Raw genomic sequence first — 15,817 nt, 5'->3', positions numbered from 1 at the left:
AATTTGATACTAGTGATTTAGTGGTCGCTTGGGCACTTCCGCGGAGGTCGCATGTTAAAGGATTTTAAGACATAACAATGTACTATCCCCTTAAGTCCTCATGGGGTCTCAAATTTTCTGTGGCCTGGTTCATTTTGGAGTGCCCTATGTAGCAGGCTGGTCCTGATGGGGCGCTATTTCTGTTCCTTACGGTCTATATCATCCACATGGTGCCGGTGTAACTGGCTGACCTGGCTGGGTGGTGAGTTGCTCTCTCGGATGAGGAGTTTATTATTCTTGGTGTCTCTTCAGATCGAATAATCTTTGCTTTTTGCTAAGTGTTTTCGTGAAGTGAATCTTCCATGAGTTGCATACATTTTTTAAAGGCTTTGCCCCTGCAGGGCTAAAACATAGTAGTGGAAGCCTTTGATCCCAAACGTCAGGCTGGTTCTCGTTCTGCCTTTGGGTGGGGCATCAGGGGATTGTACTAAGTCCTCACTATCCTGTTCCTCGTGGGCGGGGGTCCAGAGCAGATCCTACTAGGGATCAATCAATCAATGGGCGATTTCCCTCATCTTCTGTTTTGAGGTTCTCCTCTTGGAATTTGTTTTCCTTGATGACGGTCTTTCTTCCTTCGGGGGTTGGCTTCGGGTCATCTGTTTCTGGAAGTTGAAGCCTTTTGGTTATTCTACTTCTGGGAGCTCGTCTGCTCTCATATTTTTGGGAGAGGTACAGATTAGATTGTCTCCCCTCTTTCCTGTGTCGCCCCCGCTTAGGCATTTGTGGGTTTTCACACCGCCAGGGACTAGGATACATGGTCCTTCTTCAATCCTCGAGCTGTAGGGGTGTCAGAGAAGTGGAGTCTGGAGATCTTGGAGACTTTTGTTAGCTTCTCTACCCAGTTTCTAAGGGAGATGTGGCGTAGTGGTTAGCTCCACCGCACCTGAAGCAGTAGGTTGTGGGCTTGAACCCAGGTAATGTTCATGTTTTTTTCTCATCAGTCTTGTGATTCTGGTGACAGCTAGCATTCCTAAGCAGAGTTTTCTGTTTCAAGGCCTTCCAGAGTGGCTGCGTGGCTTCACTGTTGCCTAACACCCTTTATGTTGGGAGTTGTATCCTGCTGTGGGTGTCCTAAGCTCTCGATGGATGGGACATTTAGTGAAAGTTCAGTGTCCAAAGTGTCTTGGATATGACTGTGATTGCATCACTTCTGGTGCAAAGACTACTCCGGATGTGGTAACCTAGTGGTTCCTCAGGGGTTATTAAATATTTAAGCCGGCTCCGAGTTTTCGGGTGCCCGGGTTTGTTTGTCCTGTCTTTGACTGGAATTTTGGGGGTCTCTATCCAGATCCCTTAGGACTGTTTGGGATGGCCCAGTTTCCCGGTTCCGGGACGTCTTCTGTTCCTACGGGCAAATTTTTTTTCTCTTTTGCAGGGAGATTTAGACTTCCTACTGGGCTAGCCTTAGTGGCCGGATGTTTTTTCTCTTGATAATGTCCTTTTGAGCTTGTCTACAGCTTTACGCTTTAGCCCCGCTGTAGTAAGCCTGATGGTTAGCTTAGCTGTCTAATGAGCCGACGGTTAGCAGTTTGAGTCCTACTGCAACCATTTGCACCTTGATTGTGTGCTAGCAAGCTGTTAAGCTCTGGTTTCGCTTTCCCTCCCTTTGGGGGTGAATTTGACATTCCATCGTATCCACCTGGTGCTTGGAGGTATTTTTTATTTCTTTGTTTATTGGGGTTGTTCCCCCTGCCTTGCGTGCGGGATGTCAGTGTGTAGGAATGGATTTCTTGTGCCATGCCTTTCCTGTAGTTACAGTAGATGGTCTCCTTCTGGGAGTGCCCTTTTTCTTCAGGAAGGGACTGTATATGGGTTATGAAACCCAAGCTCTTTGAAAGGCTGGATCCCTACCTTTTTCCTTCCTGCAGGTCCTGATGATTCGGGGTACTTTTAATCCCTTAACCTTTCGGACATTATCACTTTGGTGCTGGATCCGTTGCCGGAGCGAGAGTCAGGGATCTGTCTGATCTGTTGATCTTGGCCGTGTATCACAGTTATTGTGAACCTTCTTAAGATAGAGAGCTTGTGGTCAGCTAAAGCTCCTGGTTCTTTTAAGAGAGGCTTTCGCGGGGATCCCTCCTTGGCAGGTACTTTTCTCTACCGGGTTTGGTTCCTTCCTTTCCTGTACCTTTTTGGGAAGGTCCTGTCCTGCACTGTTTCGGAGTTCTTCTGAAGAAGAAGGTCCTGTTCGGTTTTATAGCTAGGGTGGCGACCTGTGGTCGCTAAGTCCTTATTTGTAGCAGGACGCCTATGGCTTTGAGGAGCATATTCAGATTTCTGATGCTGTTTTACAGCGGCTCCCGGGAACGGTTTGTCTTTCGGTTGCTCTATTCTGGGTGCGAGTGAGCGCTCTGTGTAGGGGATGGATTTTTCTTTCCTCCTTTTCAGTTCTTAGGACTTTTCTTGGCCCTTTTGTTTGAGGTAGAGGGGTCTTTTCATAGGTGCCCTTTTCCTCCTTGTTCTCTCTCTTGAAGTTCATTTTCTTGGTCCTAGTCCCTTTGGGTTCTGAGGGTCCTTTCGGACTCGTTTAGTTGAGTCTTTTTTCTTCCCCGCTGGGAGAATGTGGATGTTTCCCCTTTCTTTTGATTGTGTGTGTTTAATTTTGCAGGCTGCGTGCCTGCAGGACTTCATCTCCTCAGAGGCTTTTGACTCAGTCGAGTCTAATAACCTGAGCCGTCTCTAGCAAGGGCCTTGCTGGTTTTAACTGTTAGGCAGTTATCTCTTCTTTTTCCTTTTTGTCCTTTTGGCTTCTAGGGAAGCAGTTTTTTTTCTGTCGGGAGTTTTGGGTTTTAGGCTGTGGTGCCCTCAGAAGGGGCCGCCTTTTGTACCAGCCCGTTTTGCATTCAGTGTCCTCTATAGCTTGGGTATTGTTTTCCCAAAAGTAATGTATGCAGCTGTGGACTCTTCCCGTTTTAAGAAGAAAAACTTAAAGGGACAGTAAACCTCAAAAATAATGTTATATAATTCTGCACATAGTGCAGAATTATATAACATTATATTATCCTTATCTGTATAAAACGTAATATTCCCTTTTAATTTAAAAAAACCCCGGCTGTTTTACAGACCCGCTCTCTGCTGAGCGGGTCTGTTTTATTCACACAGCGCATCGGGCCAGCTGTATAGTCACAGCCCAGCCCGACCGCACCATAACACAAAGTGCAGCTCGCTCCTGCTCTGTCTGACAGCAGGAGCGAGCTGCACTGTGTAAAATGGCGCGGTCGGGCCGGGCTGTCACTATACAGCTGGCCCGATGCGCTGTGTGAATAAAACAGACCTGCTCAGCAGAGAGTGGGTCTGTAAAACAGCCGGGTTTTTTTAAAATTAAAAGGGAATATTAAGTTTTATACAGAAAAGGATAATATAATGTTATATAATTCTGCACTATGTGCAGAATTATATAACATTATTTTTAAGGTTTACTGACACTTTAAATTATGCTTACCTGATAATTTTTTTGTTTCTTCTGGCACCTTTTTCACCTTGATATTTCTTCTACTGTTCCTTGTTCCCTTGGCAGAATGACTGGGGGATGAGGGAAGTGGGGAAGGTATTTAAGCCTTTGGCTGGGGTGTCTTTGCCTCCTCCTGGTGGCCAGGTTCTGAATTCCCAAAAGTAATGATGAAGAAAATAAAATGATCAGAAGAAAATAAAATGATCAGGTAAGCATAATTTAAGTTATTTCCGTTCTTTTGACAGACTTGCATTTTTGCCAATCAGTGCTCACTCCTTGGTAAATTCACGTGCATGAGCTCAATGTTATCTATAAGAAACACATGAACTATCGCCCTCTAGTGGTGAAAAACTGTCAAAATGCATTTAGGTTAGAGGCGGCCTTCAAGGTCTAAGAAATTAGCATATTGAACCTCTTAGGTTTAGCTTTCAACTAAGAATACCAAGAGAACAAAACAAAATTTGGTGATAAAAGTAAATTGGAAAGTTGTTTAAAATTACATGCCCTATTTGAATCATGAAAGTTTTTTTTGGACTTGACTGTCCCTTTAAATTTGGGGGCAATTGGGGTACATTTAGAAAATTAACCAGAAGTCTGATCTCTGGTTAATTTTCTGGGCGCTTATTGCAACTGCAAGCTTGGGGTAGAAATAACCAACCACTTGTAATGGCTGGGTATTTATCGCGTACCCATTTGTGGGTGCGCAATAAAATAGCTGGCCCATTATGAGCTACTGGTTGATTCTTTTAGACAACTTCCCATATTTATGAACACTGTGCAACAGTACTATTAATCACTCATATAATGCTTGCCCACACCAGGGTCCCACACAGAGTTGTAGATCCCTTTTATATCCTGCTCACTATGGTCCTGATATTCAAAACCTCACTGGCATGGAGAGAAATTACACAAAATCTCTGGGATTCTTTTTAGACCTTTTATTGTAATGTAGGAGTCTCTGTTTCACATAAAGTACACTACATAGCAACATTTGATCAAGATAAAATTTGTGTTTCTTATTTTTTTTTTTTTTAGAATATCTTGCCTGGGTGGCAAGGTTTTGAATATAAGTCCCCTCAGGAAAACATGACCTTCACTTGCCTCTTTTCTGAGTTGATCTGTGTTATTGTAGCCCTTGTGAATATGTGTGTCTTACCATTTATTAATTTTTGGAAGCATGCATTCTTATATTTCTGAGGGGACATTATTTTTATGTACAGGTTCTACTTTATAATTAATGGTTGCTTATATGAGTGCAACAAAGAGAATTTTTCACATGAATGAAAAATGTATAAAACATTTTTGGACACCTGTGCAAAAACTAACAAACAACAAAACCTTTTGTGTTTTGTACAGTGCTGGTTCTAGTAGGTTGACCCCTCTATCCTCAGTCCTTGACATGGAATGTGCAGCAATCGTCTTAGCACCCCCTATTTTTAAGATTAAGAGCCACCTGTATGGAGAGAGCTAGACTATCTGTTTTTTCCATTAACATGAATGTCTATTCTTTTTAGTGACATTGTCCTAAATAATACAGCTGTTATAGTTTTTTGTTTTTTTTTATATGGAATAGAATCATTATTTTTCCAAGTATAAAAATATACAAGGAATGTCAATGAAAACACATTAGTAACCAATCCACAAATATAAATGACATAACTGAATACCCTGTAAATTATATGTAATAAAAAAAAAAACACACTAGTGAACCACTTAATACATGTGCTTATACAATTTAAAGGGACAGTCTATACCAGAATTTTTATTGTTTTAAAAGATAGATACTCCCTTTATTACCCATTCCCCAGTTTTGCATAACCAACACAGTTATATTAATATACTTTTTACCTCTGTGATTATCTTGTATCTAAGCCTCTGCAAACTGACCCTTTATTTCAGTTCTTTTGACAGACTTGCAATTTAGCCAATCAGTGCTGGCTCCCAGGTAACTTCACGTGCATGAGCACAGTATTATCTATATGAAACACATGAACTAGCACCCTCTAGTGGTGAAAAACTGTTAAAATGCATTCTGAAAAGAGGTGGCCTTCAAGGTCTAAGAAATTAGCATATGAACCTCCTAGGTTAAGCTTTCAACTAAGAATACCAAGAGAACAAAGCAAATTTGGCGATAAAAGTAAATTGGAAAATTGTTTAAAATTACATTCTCTATCTGAATCATGGAAGTTTATTTTGGACTAGACCTGTCCCTTTAAGCTAATTGCAATTGCGTGCAGTTTTGTTGCCTGTTTTGAATGTATTTTTTTTTTTTTTTTTATGTAAGGCTATGTAATTTATACTGACCCGTACCATGACACTACATATTCTGTGGGATTTTACACTCATTAATTTACGGCTAGATTACGAGTTTTGCGGTTTGGGTCAAAAAGCAGCGTTAAGGCTCTTTTTCACTACCGCTGGTATTACGAGTCTTGCAGGTTTAGCTGCACTGCACACTTTTTTGGCAGTAACGCAACGTAACTACCACAGCTTTTAAAAAGTCCTTTTTCAATGGGACTTCCTTTGCGTCGGTATTACGAGTTTGCCTGGGAGGCCAAAAAGTGAGCAGAACAGCCTAAAACTACAAGATCCATAACATAAACTGAAAGTCAGTAGTTATGAGTTTTATGCTACAATGCCGTAACATAAAACTCATAACTAACACCCATAAACTACCTATTAACCCCTAACCCGCCGCACTCCCGCATCACAAACGCTAGTTAAATAATATTAACCCCTAATCTGCTGTCCCTAACATTGCCACAACCTACAGTACACTTATTAACCCCTAATCTGCCGCCTCTAACATTGCCGCCGCCACCTACCTACATTTATTAACCCCTAATCTGGCGCCCCCAACGTCGCCACCACAATATTAAAGTTATAAACCCTTAAACCTAAGTCTAACCCTAACACCCCCTACTTTAATATAATTAAAATAAATCTAATAAAAAAATTTCTATCATTAACTAAATAATACCTATTTAAAACTAAATACTTGCCTATAAAATAAACCCTAAGCTTTCTACAATATAACTAATAGTTACATTGTAGCTAGCTTAGGTTTTATTTTTATTTCACAGGCAAGTTTGTATTTATTTTAACTAGGTAGACTAGTTAGTAAATGGTTATTAACTATTTACTAGCTACCTAGCTAAAATAAATACAAATTTACCTGTAAAATAAAACCTAACCTGTCTTATACTAACACCTAACCTTACACTACAATTAAATAAATTACATTAATTAAATACAATTAACTAAACGAAATTATCAAATATTTAAACTAATTACACCTAATCTAATAGCCCTATCAAAATAAAACCCAACCTAAAAAAAACCCTAGCCTACTGCCAATAGCCCTTAAAAGGGCCTTTTGCGGGCATTGTCCCAAAGAAATCAGCTCTTTTACCTATAAAAAAAAAAAATACAAACAACCCCCACCCACACAACCAACCCCCCAAATAAAATCCTAACTAAAAAAACCTAAGCTCCCCATTACCCTGAAAAGGGCATTTGGATGGACATTGCCCTTAAAAGGGCATTTAGCTCTTTTTCGGTGCCCAAAAGCCCTAATCTAAAAATAAAACACAACCAATAAAGGTTTTATTTTACAGGTAAATTTGTATTTATTTTAGCTAGATAGCTAGTAAATAGTTAATAACTATTTACTAACTAGTCTACCTAGTTAAAATAAATACAAACTTGTCTGTGAAATAAAAATAAAACCTAAGCTAGCTACAATGTAACTATTAGTTAAATTGTAGCAAGTTTAGGGCTTATTTTATAGGTAAGTATTTAGTTTAAATAGGTATTATTTAGTTAATGATAGGAATTTTTTATTAGATTTATTTTAATTATATTAAAGTAGGGGGGGTTTTGGGTTTGACTTAGGGTTAGGTTTAGGGGTTTATAACTTTAGTATAGTGGCGGCGTCATTAGGGGCAGCAGTTAGGGGTTAATAAACATAGGTAGGTGGCAGCGATGTTAGAGGCGGCAGATTAGGGGTTAATAAGTGTAATGTAGGTGGCGGTGATGTTGGGGCGGCAGATTAGGGGTTAATAAGTGTAATGTAGGTGTCAGTGATGTTGGGGGGCAGATTAGGGGTGTTTAGACTCGGGGTTTATGTTAGGGTGTTAAGTGTAAACATACATTTTTATTTCCCCATAGGAATCAATGCGGCTGCGTTACGGAGCTTTACGCTCCTTTATTGCAGGTGTTAGACTTTTTTTCAGCCGGCTCTCCCCATTAATGTCTATGGGGAAATCTTGCACAAGCATGTAAAACAAGCTCACCGCGGCGCTGGTATTGGAGTGCGGTATTGAGCTCAATTTTACTCAACGCTCACTTCTTGCCTGCTAACGCCGGGTTTATGCAAATCTGTAATAGCAGCGTTATAGGGAGGTGAGCGGTGACAATAACTTGCAAGTTGGCACCAAGCAGCTCTTACCGCAAATCTCGTAATCTAGCCGATTGTTATCTATAGCATATTGCCAAAAGTCAGAAAGAGTTATATATGTTTACTTTTTTGGTATCTAGCTTACACAGATACAGAGAACTGGGCAGAATACTTGGGAAAGTAAAAATATCTTGGCTGTTTCATTTGCGCCTCTGATGCAACCAAATAAAAATGACAACAACAAATCTGATGCTGTAAGATTACGTAAGTGTTTAAACATTCTTTCCAATTACTTTGCAGTGCCAATCTATTCTCTTTTAATGCTGTGTACTATACCTTAAGTTTGTTTGTATTGTAAGTAACAAAGTGTTCAACTAGCCAGGGCATTAAAATAATACTAAATAGCTGAACATTCATGAACTGAACAAAGCTTATTTCTCTTGTTAAGTGTAGTCAGTCCACGGGTCATCCATTACTTATGGAATATATCTCTTCCTAACAGGAAGCTGCAAGAGGATCACCCAAGCAGAGCTGCTATATAGCTCCTCCCCTCACATGTCATATTCAGTCATTCTCTTGCAGCCTAACTAAAGATAGGTCGCTGTGAGAGGTCTGTGGTGTTTTTTAACTTAGTTTATTTCTACAATCAAAAGTTTGTTATTTTAAATGGCACCGGAGTGTGCTGTTTGTTCTCAGGCAGCATTAGAAGAAGAATCTGCCTGCGTTTTCTATGATCTTAGCAGACGTAACTAAGATCCACTGGCTGTTCTCATCTGAGGAGTGAGGTAACTTCAGAAAAGGGGAATAGCATGCAGGGCCCCCCTGCAAATGAGGTATGTGCAGTAAATTATTTTTCTGAGGAATGGAATTGACTGAGAAAATACTGCTGATACCAATGTAAAGTAAGTTCAGCCTTAAATGCAGTGATAGCGACTGGTATTAGGCTGATGAGTGTGTGTACACTGAATGTATTTTTCTAAGGAATGGAATTGACTCTGAAAATACTGTTAATACTGAAATAATGTATGAGCCTTAACTGCAGTAAAAGCGACTGGTAGCAGGCTTATTAATAACAATTCATAACTTTTCAAATGTATGTTTAAAACGTTTACTGGCATGTTAATCGTTTTTTGTGAGGTACTTGGTGATAAAACTTATTGGGGCATGATTTTTACCACATGGCCATCTTTGTTTTCTGCATAGAAACAGTTATCTGAGCTTCCCCACTGTTGTAATATGAGTGGGAGGGGCCTATTTTAGCGCTTTTTTGCGCAGTAAAAATTCAGTCACAATCTGTTTATGATCCAGATCGTCTCTAGAGAGCTCAGGGGTCTTCAAAATTCATTTTGAGGGAGGTAATCAGTCACAGCAGACCTGTGACAGTGTGTTTTGACTGTGATAAAAACGTTAATTATTAAATTGTTATCCGTTTTTGGGTATTAAGGGGTTAATCATCCATTTGCTGGTGGGTGCAATCCTTTGCTAACTTAATACATTTACTGTGAAAAATTGGTTGCTATAACTATTTTGGTTCATTGTTATTTCAACTGTGACAGCTTTTTGTGCTTCTTAAAGGCACAGTAGCATTTTTTATATTGCTTGTAAATTTATTTAGAAAAGTATTTCCAAGCTTGCTAGTCTCATTGCTAGTTTGTTTAAACATGTCTGACACAGATGAATCTCTTTGTTCACTATGTTTAAAGGCCAATGTGGAGCCCAATAGAAATTTGTGTACTAATTGCATTGATGCTACTTTAAATAAAAGTCAATCTTTACATGTAAAGAAATTATCACCAGACAACGAGGGGGAAGTTATGCCGACTAACTCTCCTCACGCGTCAGTACCTTCGCCTCCCGCTCAGGAGGTGCGTGATTTTGTGGCGCCAAGTACATCAGGGAGGCCCTTACAAATCACTTTGCAAGACATGGCTACTGTTATGACAGAAGTATTATCTAAATTGCCAGAATTAAGAGGCAAGCGCGATAGCTCTGGGTTAAGGACAGAGCGCGCGGATGAGGTGAGAGCCATGTCAGATACTGCGTCACAGTTTGCAGAACATGAAGACGGTGAGCTTCATTCTGTGGGTGACGGATCTGATCCAGGGAGACTGGATTCAGAGATTTCTAATTTTAAATTTAAGCTTGAGAACCTCCGCATATTGCTAGGGGAGGTATTAGCGGCTCTGAATGATTGTAACACGGTTGCAATTCCAGAAAAATTATGTAGGTTGGATAGATACTATGCGGTACCGGTGTGTACTGACGTGTTTCCTATACCTAAAAGGCTTACAGAGATTATTAGCAAGGAGTGGGATAGACCTGGTGTGCCTTTTTCCCCTCCTCCCATATTTAGGAAAATGTTTCCTATAGACGCCACCACACGAGACTTATGGCAGACGGTCCCTAAGGTGGAGGGAGCAGTTTCTACTTTAGCTAAGCGTACCACTATCCCGGTGGAGGATAGTTGTGCCTTTTCAGATCCAATGGATAAGAAATTAGAGGGTTACCTTAAGAAAATGTTTGTTCAACAAGGTTTTATCTTACAGCCCCTTGCATGCATTGCATCTGTCACTGCTGCGGCGGCATTCTGGTTTGAGTCTCTGGAAGAGGCCATTCGCACAGCTCCATTGGATGAAATTATGAACAAGCTTAAAGCACTTAAGCTAGCTAACGCATTTGTTTCTGATGCCGTCGTACATTTAGCCAAACTTACGGCTAAGAACTCCGGATTCGCCATCCAAGCGCGCAGAGCGCTATGGCTTAAATCCTGGTCAGCTGACGTGACTTCTAAATCTAAATTGCTTAATTTTCCTTTCAAAGGGCAGACATTATTCGGGCCCGGCTTGAAAGAAATTATAGCTGACATTACGGGAGGTAAGGGCCATGCTCTACCTCAGGACAGGGCCAAATCAAAGGCCAAACAGTCTAATTTTCGTGCCTTTCGTAACTTCAAGGCAGGAGCAGCATCAACTTCCTCCGCTCCAAAACAGGAAGGAGCTGTTGCTCGTTACAGGCAGGGCTGGAAAGTTAACCAGTCCTGGAACAAGGGCAAGCAGGCCAAGAAACCTGCTGCTGCCCCCAAGACAGCATGAAGAGAGGGCCCCCTATCCGGAAACGGATCTAGTGGGGGGCAGACTTTCTCTCTTCGCCCAGGCTTGGGCAAGAGATGTCCAGGATCCCTGGGCGTTGGAGATCATATCTCAGGGATATCTCCTGGACTTCAAAACTTCTCCTCCATGAGGGAGATTTCATCTTTCAAGGTTATCAGCAAACCAAATAAAGAAAGAGGCGTTTCTACGCTGTGTGCAAGACCTCTTACTAATGGAGGTGATCCACCCAGTTCCGCGGACGGAACACGGGCAAGGATTCTATTCAAATCTATTTGTGGTTCCCAAGAAAGAGGGAACCTTCAGACCAATCTTGGACTTAAAAATCCTAAACAAATTTCTAAGAGTTCCATCATTCAAAATGGAAACTATTCGAACCATCCTTCCCATGATCCAAGAGGGTCAGTACATGACCACAGTGGACTTAAAGGATGCCTACCTTCACATACCGATTCACAAGGATCATTATCGGTAACTAAGATTTGCTTTCCTAGACAGGCATTACCAGTTTGTAGCTCTTCCCTTCGGATTAGCTACGGCTCCAAGAATCTTTACAAAAGTTCTGGGCTCACTTATGGCGGTACTAAGACCGCGAGGCATAGCGGTGACTCCGTACCTAGACGACATTCTGATACAAGCGTCAAGTTTTCAAACTGCCAAGTCTCATACAGAGATAGTTCTGGCATTTCTGAGGTCGCATGGATGGAAGGTGAACGTGGAAAAGAGTTCTCTATTACCACTTACAAGGGTTCCCTTTCTAGGGACTCTTATAGATTCTGTAGAGATGAAAATTTACCTGACAGAGGCCAGGTTATCAAAACTTCTAAATGCTTGCCGTGTCCTTCATTCCATTCCACACCCGTCAGTAGCTCAGTGCATGGAAGTAATCGGCTTAATGGTAGCGGCAATGGACATAGTACCATTTGCGCGCCTGCATCTCAGACCGCTGCAATTGTGCATGCTAAGTCAGTGGAACGGGGATTACTCAGATTTGTCCCCCCTACTAAATCTGGATCAAGAGACCAGAGATTCTCTTTCTATGGTGGCTTTCTCGGCCACATCTGTCCAAGGGGATGACCTTTCGCAGGCCAGATTGGACGATTGTAACAACAGACGCCAGCCTTCTAGGCTGGGGCGCAGTCTGGAACTCCCTGAAGGCTCAGGGATTATGGACTCAGGAGGAGAAACTCCTCCCAATAAATATTCTGGAATTAAGAGCAATATTCAATGCTCTCCTAGCTTGGCCTCAGTTAGCAACTCTGAGGTTCATCAGATTTCAGTCGGACAACATCACGACTGTGGCTTACATCAACCATCAAGGGCGAACCAGAAGTTCCCTAGCGATGTTGGAAGTCTAAAAGATAATTCGCTGGGCAGAGTCTCACTCTTGCCACCTGTCAGCGATTTACATCCCAGGCGTGGAGAACTGGGAGGCGGATTTTCTAAGTCGCCAGACTTTTCATCCGGGGGAGTGGGAACTTCATCCGGAGGTCTTTGCTCAACTGATTCATCGTTGGGGCAAACCAGATCTGGATCTCATGGCGTCTCGCCAGAACGCCAAGCTTCCTTGTTACGGATCCAGGTCCAGGGACCTGGGAGCGGTGCTGATAGATGCTCTGACAGCCCCTTGGGTCTTCAACATGGCTTATGTGTTCCACCATTCCCGATGCTTCCTCGTTTGATTGCCAAGATCAAACAGGAGAGAGCTTCGGTGATTCTGATAGCGCCTGCGTGGCCACGCAGGACCTGGTATGCAGACCTAGTGGACATGTCGTCCTGTCCACCGTGGTCTCTGCCCCTGAGACAGGACCTTCTAATTCAGGGTCCTTTCAACCATCCAAATCTAACTTCTCTGAGGCTGACTGCATGGAGATTGAACGCTTGATTCTATCAAAGCGTGGCTTCTCGGAGTCGGTTATTGATACCTTAATACAGGCTAGGAAGCCTGTTACCAGAAAAATTTACCATAAGATATGGCGTAAATATTTATATTGGTGCGAATCCAAGAGTTACTCATGGAGTAAGGTTAGGATTCCTAGGATATTGTCCTTTCTACAAGAGGGTTTAGAAAAGGGCTTATCTGCTAGTTCGTTAAAGGGACAGATTTCTGCTCTGTCTATTCTTCTACACAAACGTCTGACTGAAGTTCCAGACGTTCAGGCTTTTTGTCAGGCTTTAGCTAGGATTAAGCCTGTGTTTAAGACTGTTGCTCCGCCGTGGAGCTTAAACTTAGTTCTTAACGTTCTTCAAGGCGTTCCATTTGAACCCCTTCATTCCATTGATATCAAGCTGTTATCCTGGAAGGTTCTGTTTTTGATGGCTATTTCCTCGGCTCGAAGAGTCTCTGAGTTATCTGCCTTACATTGTGATTCTCCTTATCTGATTTTTCATTCAGACAAGGTAGTTCTGCGTACTAAACCTGGGTTCTTACCTAAGGTAGTTACTAACAGGAATATCAATCAAGAGATTGTTGTTCCATCACTGTGTCCTAACCCTTCTTCAAAGAAGGAACGACTTTTGCATAATCTGGACGTAGTCCGTGCCTTGAAGTTCTATTTTCAGGCAACTAAAGATTTTCGTCAAACTTCTTCCCTTTTTGTCGTTTACTCTGGACAGAGAAGAGGTCAAAAGGCTTCGGCTACCTCTCTCTCTTTTTGGCTTCGTAGCATAATACGTTTAGCCTATGAGACTGCTGGACAGCAGCCTCCTGAAAGGATTACAGCTCATTCTACTAGAGCTGTGGCTTCCACCTGGGCCTTTAAAAATGAGGCCTCTGTTGAACAGATTTGCAAGGCTGCGACTTGGTCTTCGCTTCACACCTTTTCAAAATTTTACAAATTTGACACTTTTGCTTCTTCGGAGGCTATTTTTGGGAGAAAGGTACTTCAGGCAGTGGTTCCTTCTGTTTAATGTTCCTGCCTTGTCCCTCCCTTCATCCGTGTACTTTAGCTTTGGTATTGGTATTCCATAAGTAATGGATGACCCGTGGACTGACTACACTTAACAAGAGAAAACATAATTTATGCTTACCTGATAAATTTATTTCTCTTGTAGTGTAGTCAGTCCACGGCCCGCCCTGTCTTTAAGGCAGATCTAAATTTTAATTAAACTCCAGTCACCACTGCACCCTATGGTTTCTCCTTTCTCGTCTGCTTTGGTCGAATGACTGAATATGACATGTGAGGGGAGGAGCTATATAGCAGCTCTGCTTGGGTGATCCTCTTGCAGCTTCCTGTTAGGAAGAGATATATTCCATAAGTAATGGATGACCCGTGGACTGACTACACTACAAGAGAAATAAATTTATCAGGTAAGCATAAATTATGTTTTTATTGTTGCACTCAATATTTCTGCAAAGTGTTTACGCAAATTTGGCTACTGAAAACCGTTAATTTATTTATTTTATAGTTTTCATCTTGTTTTAAGATCAAGCCAAGCCAGAAACAGTAAATTTACATATAATAAAAATGTTATAAGTGACAATATGGTGATTGAGCCCATTATGCTCATCATGCCAACATACAAATGACATTCCTATGGTTTAGCAGTGGTGAGGATGGAATCGGATTGCAATAGGTTAACCTCACATGTAAATGATTATTTCTTTCATATAGGTGGCGAGTGTCCACAAGCTTTTCTTTGTATGAGTTATACATTCCTAACAGGAGGAGATAAAGTTTTCCAAACCTCCAAAACCTATAAAAAAAACAACCACCTCACTCATACCTTAGTTTTAAATTTTGCCTCCGTTGGAGGTGGTTGAAGCATGTTGATGTGCTTGATTTCTTCAGTGAAAGGCGCTTCAGAGCATATTGAAGCCCAGTTCCCCTCAGAGTACAGTGCTTGTCAGAGGGATGCGAAGGGAGTACTGCCTCTTGAGACTGTTTCTGCCTCATGGGAAATCCTTCATGAGCTCTCTAAATTCGGTTGCAGGGACTTGTTTCCTGCCTCTCTTTTTAGATTGATGTTATACTCCTATTCCATTACCTCTGTTGATATGTTTCAGTACTGGTTTGGCTTTCTAAAAATGAAGTGGACAAGTGTCTATGGGTAAGTATATTTTTAATTTTTTTATTAGACACTCATATGTCATATCTATGTTTATGGGCACTTTTATGTATGTCTGTGTATGTATAGCCCAGAGACAGATTCTTACTATTCTCCTTGCATTTTTTACCTTTGCGCCTTGTTTTTCAAAGCAGTGAGAACATGCGCACGCAGGTGCACATTGCAACCTGGTGCCATATGACTATGCTAGTATCGCAGAGGTGCGTTGAAACCTGCACATACATTGGATATGCACCCTTTTTTCAGGTTCTCAGTGCGCATCTATAGAAACAGAATTTCAATCCAAAATAACGCTGTTAAAATTTGAATCATGTGTCACTATTTCCGCATCAGTACTACATGCATGTTCAGGATGCATCAACAGATGCACTCCTTAGCATGCCTTTTCTTTCATGTAATTGGCAAGAGTCCATGAGCTAGTGACGTATGGGATATACAATCCTACCAGGAGGGGCAAAGTTTCCCAAACCTCAAAATGCCTATAAATACACCCCTCACCACACCCACAATTCAGTTTTACAAACTTTTCCTCCTAAGGAGGTGGTGAAGTAAGTTTGTGCTAAGATTTCTACGTTGACATGCGCTTCTCAGAATTTTGAAGCCCGATTCCTCTCAGAGTACACCAAATGTCAGAGGGACGGGGAGAGTATCACCTATTGAATGCAGTGATTTTCCTAACGTGGGTCTTTTTCATAGGTTCTCTGTTATCGGTCGTAGAGATTCATCTCCTACCTCCCTTTTCAGATCAACTAT

At 41.5% G+C, this 15,817-nt stretch overlaps 1 protein-coding gene and 1 non-coding gene across 2 annotated transcripts in view; both read left to right on the top strand.

Annotated features, from left to right (window-relative positions):
- Positions 1 to 15,817, top strand: part of PCMTD1 (protein-L-isoaspartate (D-aspartate) O-methyltransferase domain containing 1) — a 293,038-nt gene that overhangs the window by 224,825 nt on the left and 52,396 nt on the right. The window contains exon 5 of the mRNA XM_053715034.1: positions 8,030 to 8,153. Coding sequence (XP_053571009.1) covers positions 8,030 to 8,153 — 124 coding nt within the window. The remainder of the gene's footprint in view (positions 1 to 8,029; positions 8,154 to 15,817) is intronic.
- On the top strand, positions 273 to 384 carry LOC128661887 (U5 spliceosomal RNA). The gene has a single exon (XR_008402661.1). It is a non-coding gene; the product is annotated as a U5 spliceosomal RNA (small nuclear RNA).

The sequence above is a fragment of the Bombina bombina genome, chromosome 5 (assembly GCF_027579735.1).
Source record: "Bombina bombina isolate aBomBom1 chromosome 5, aBomBom1.pri, whole genome shotgun sequence".
Classification (NCBI taxonomy): Eukaryota; Metazoa; Chordata; class Amphibia; order Anura; family Bombinatoridae; genus Bombina; species Bombina bombina.
The sequence above is the reverse complement of the archived record's forward strand: the minus strand, read 5'-3'. Positions and strand labels throughout refer to the sequence as shown.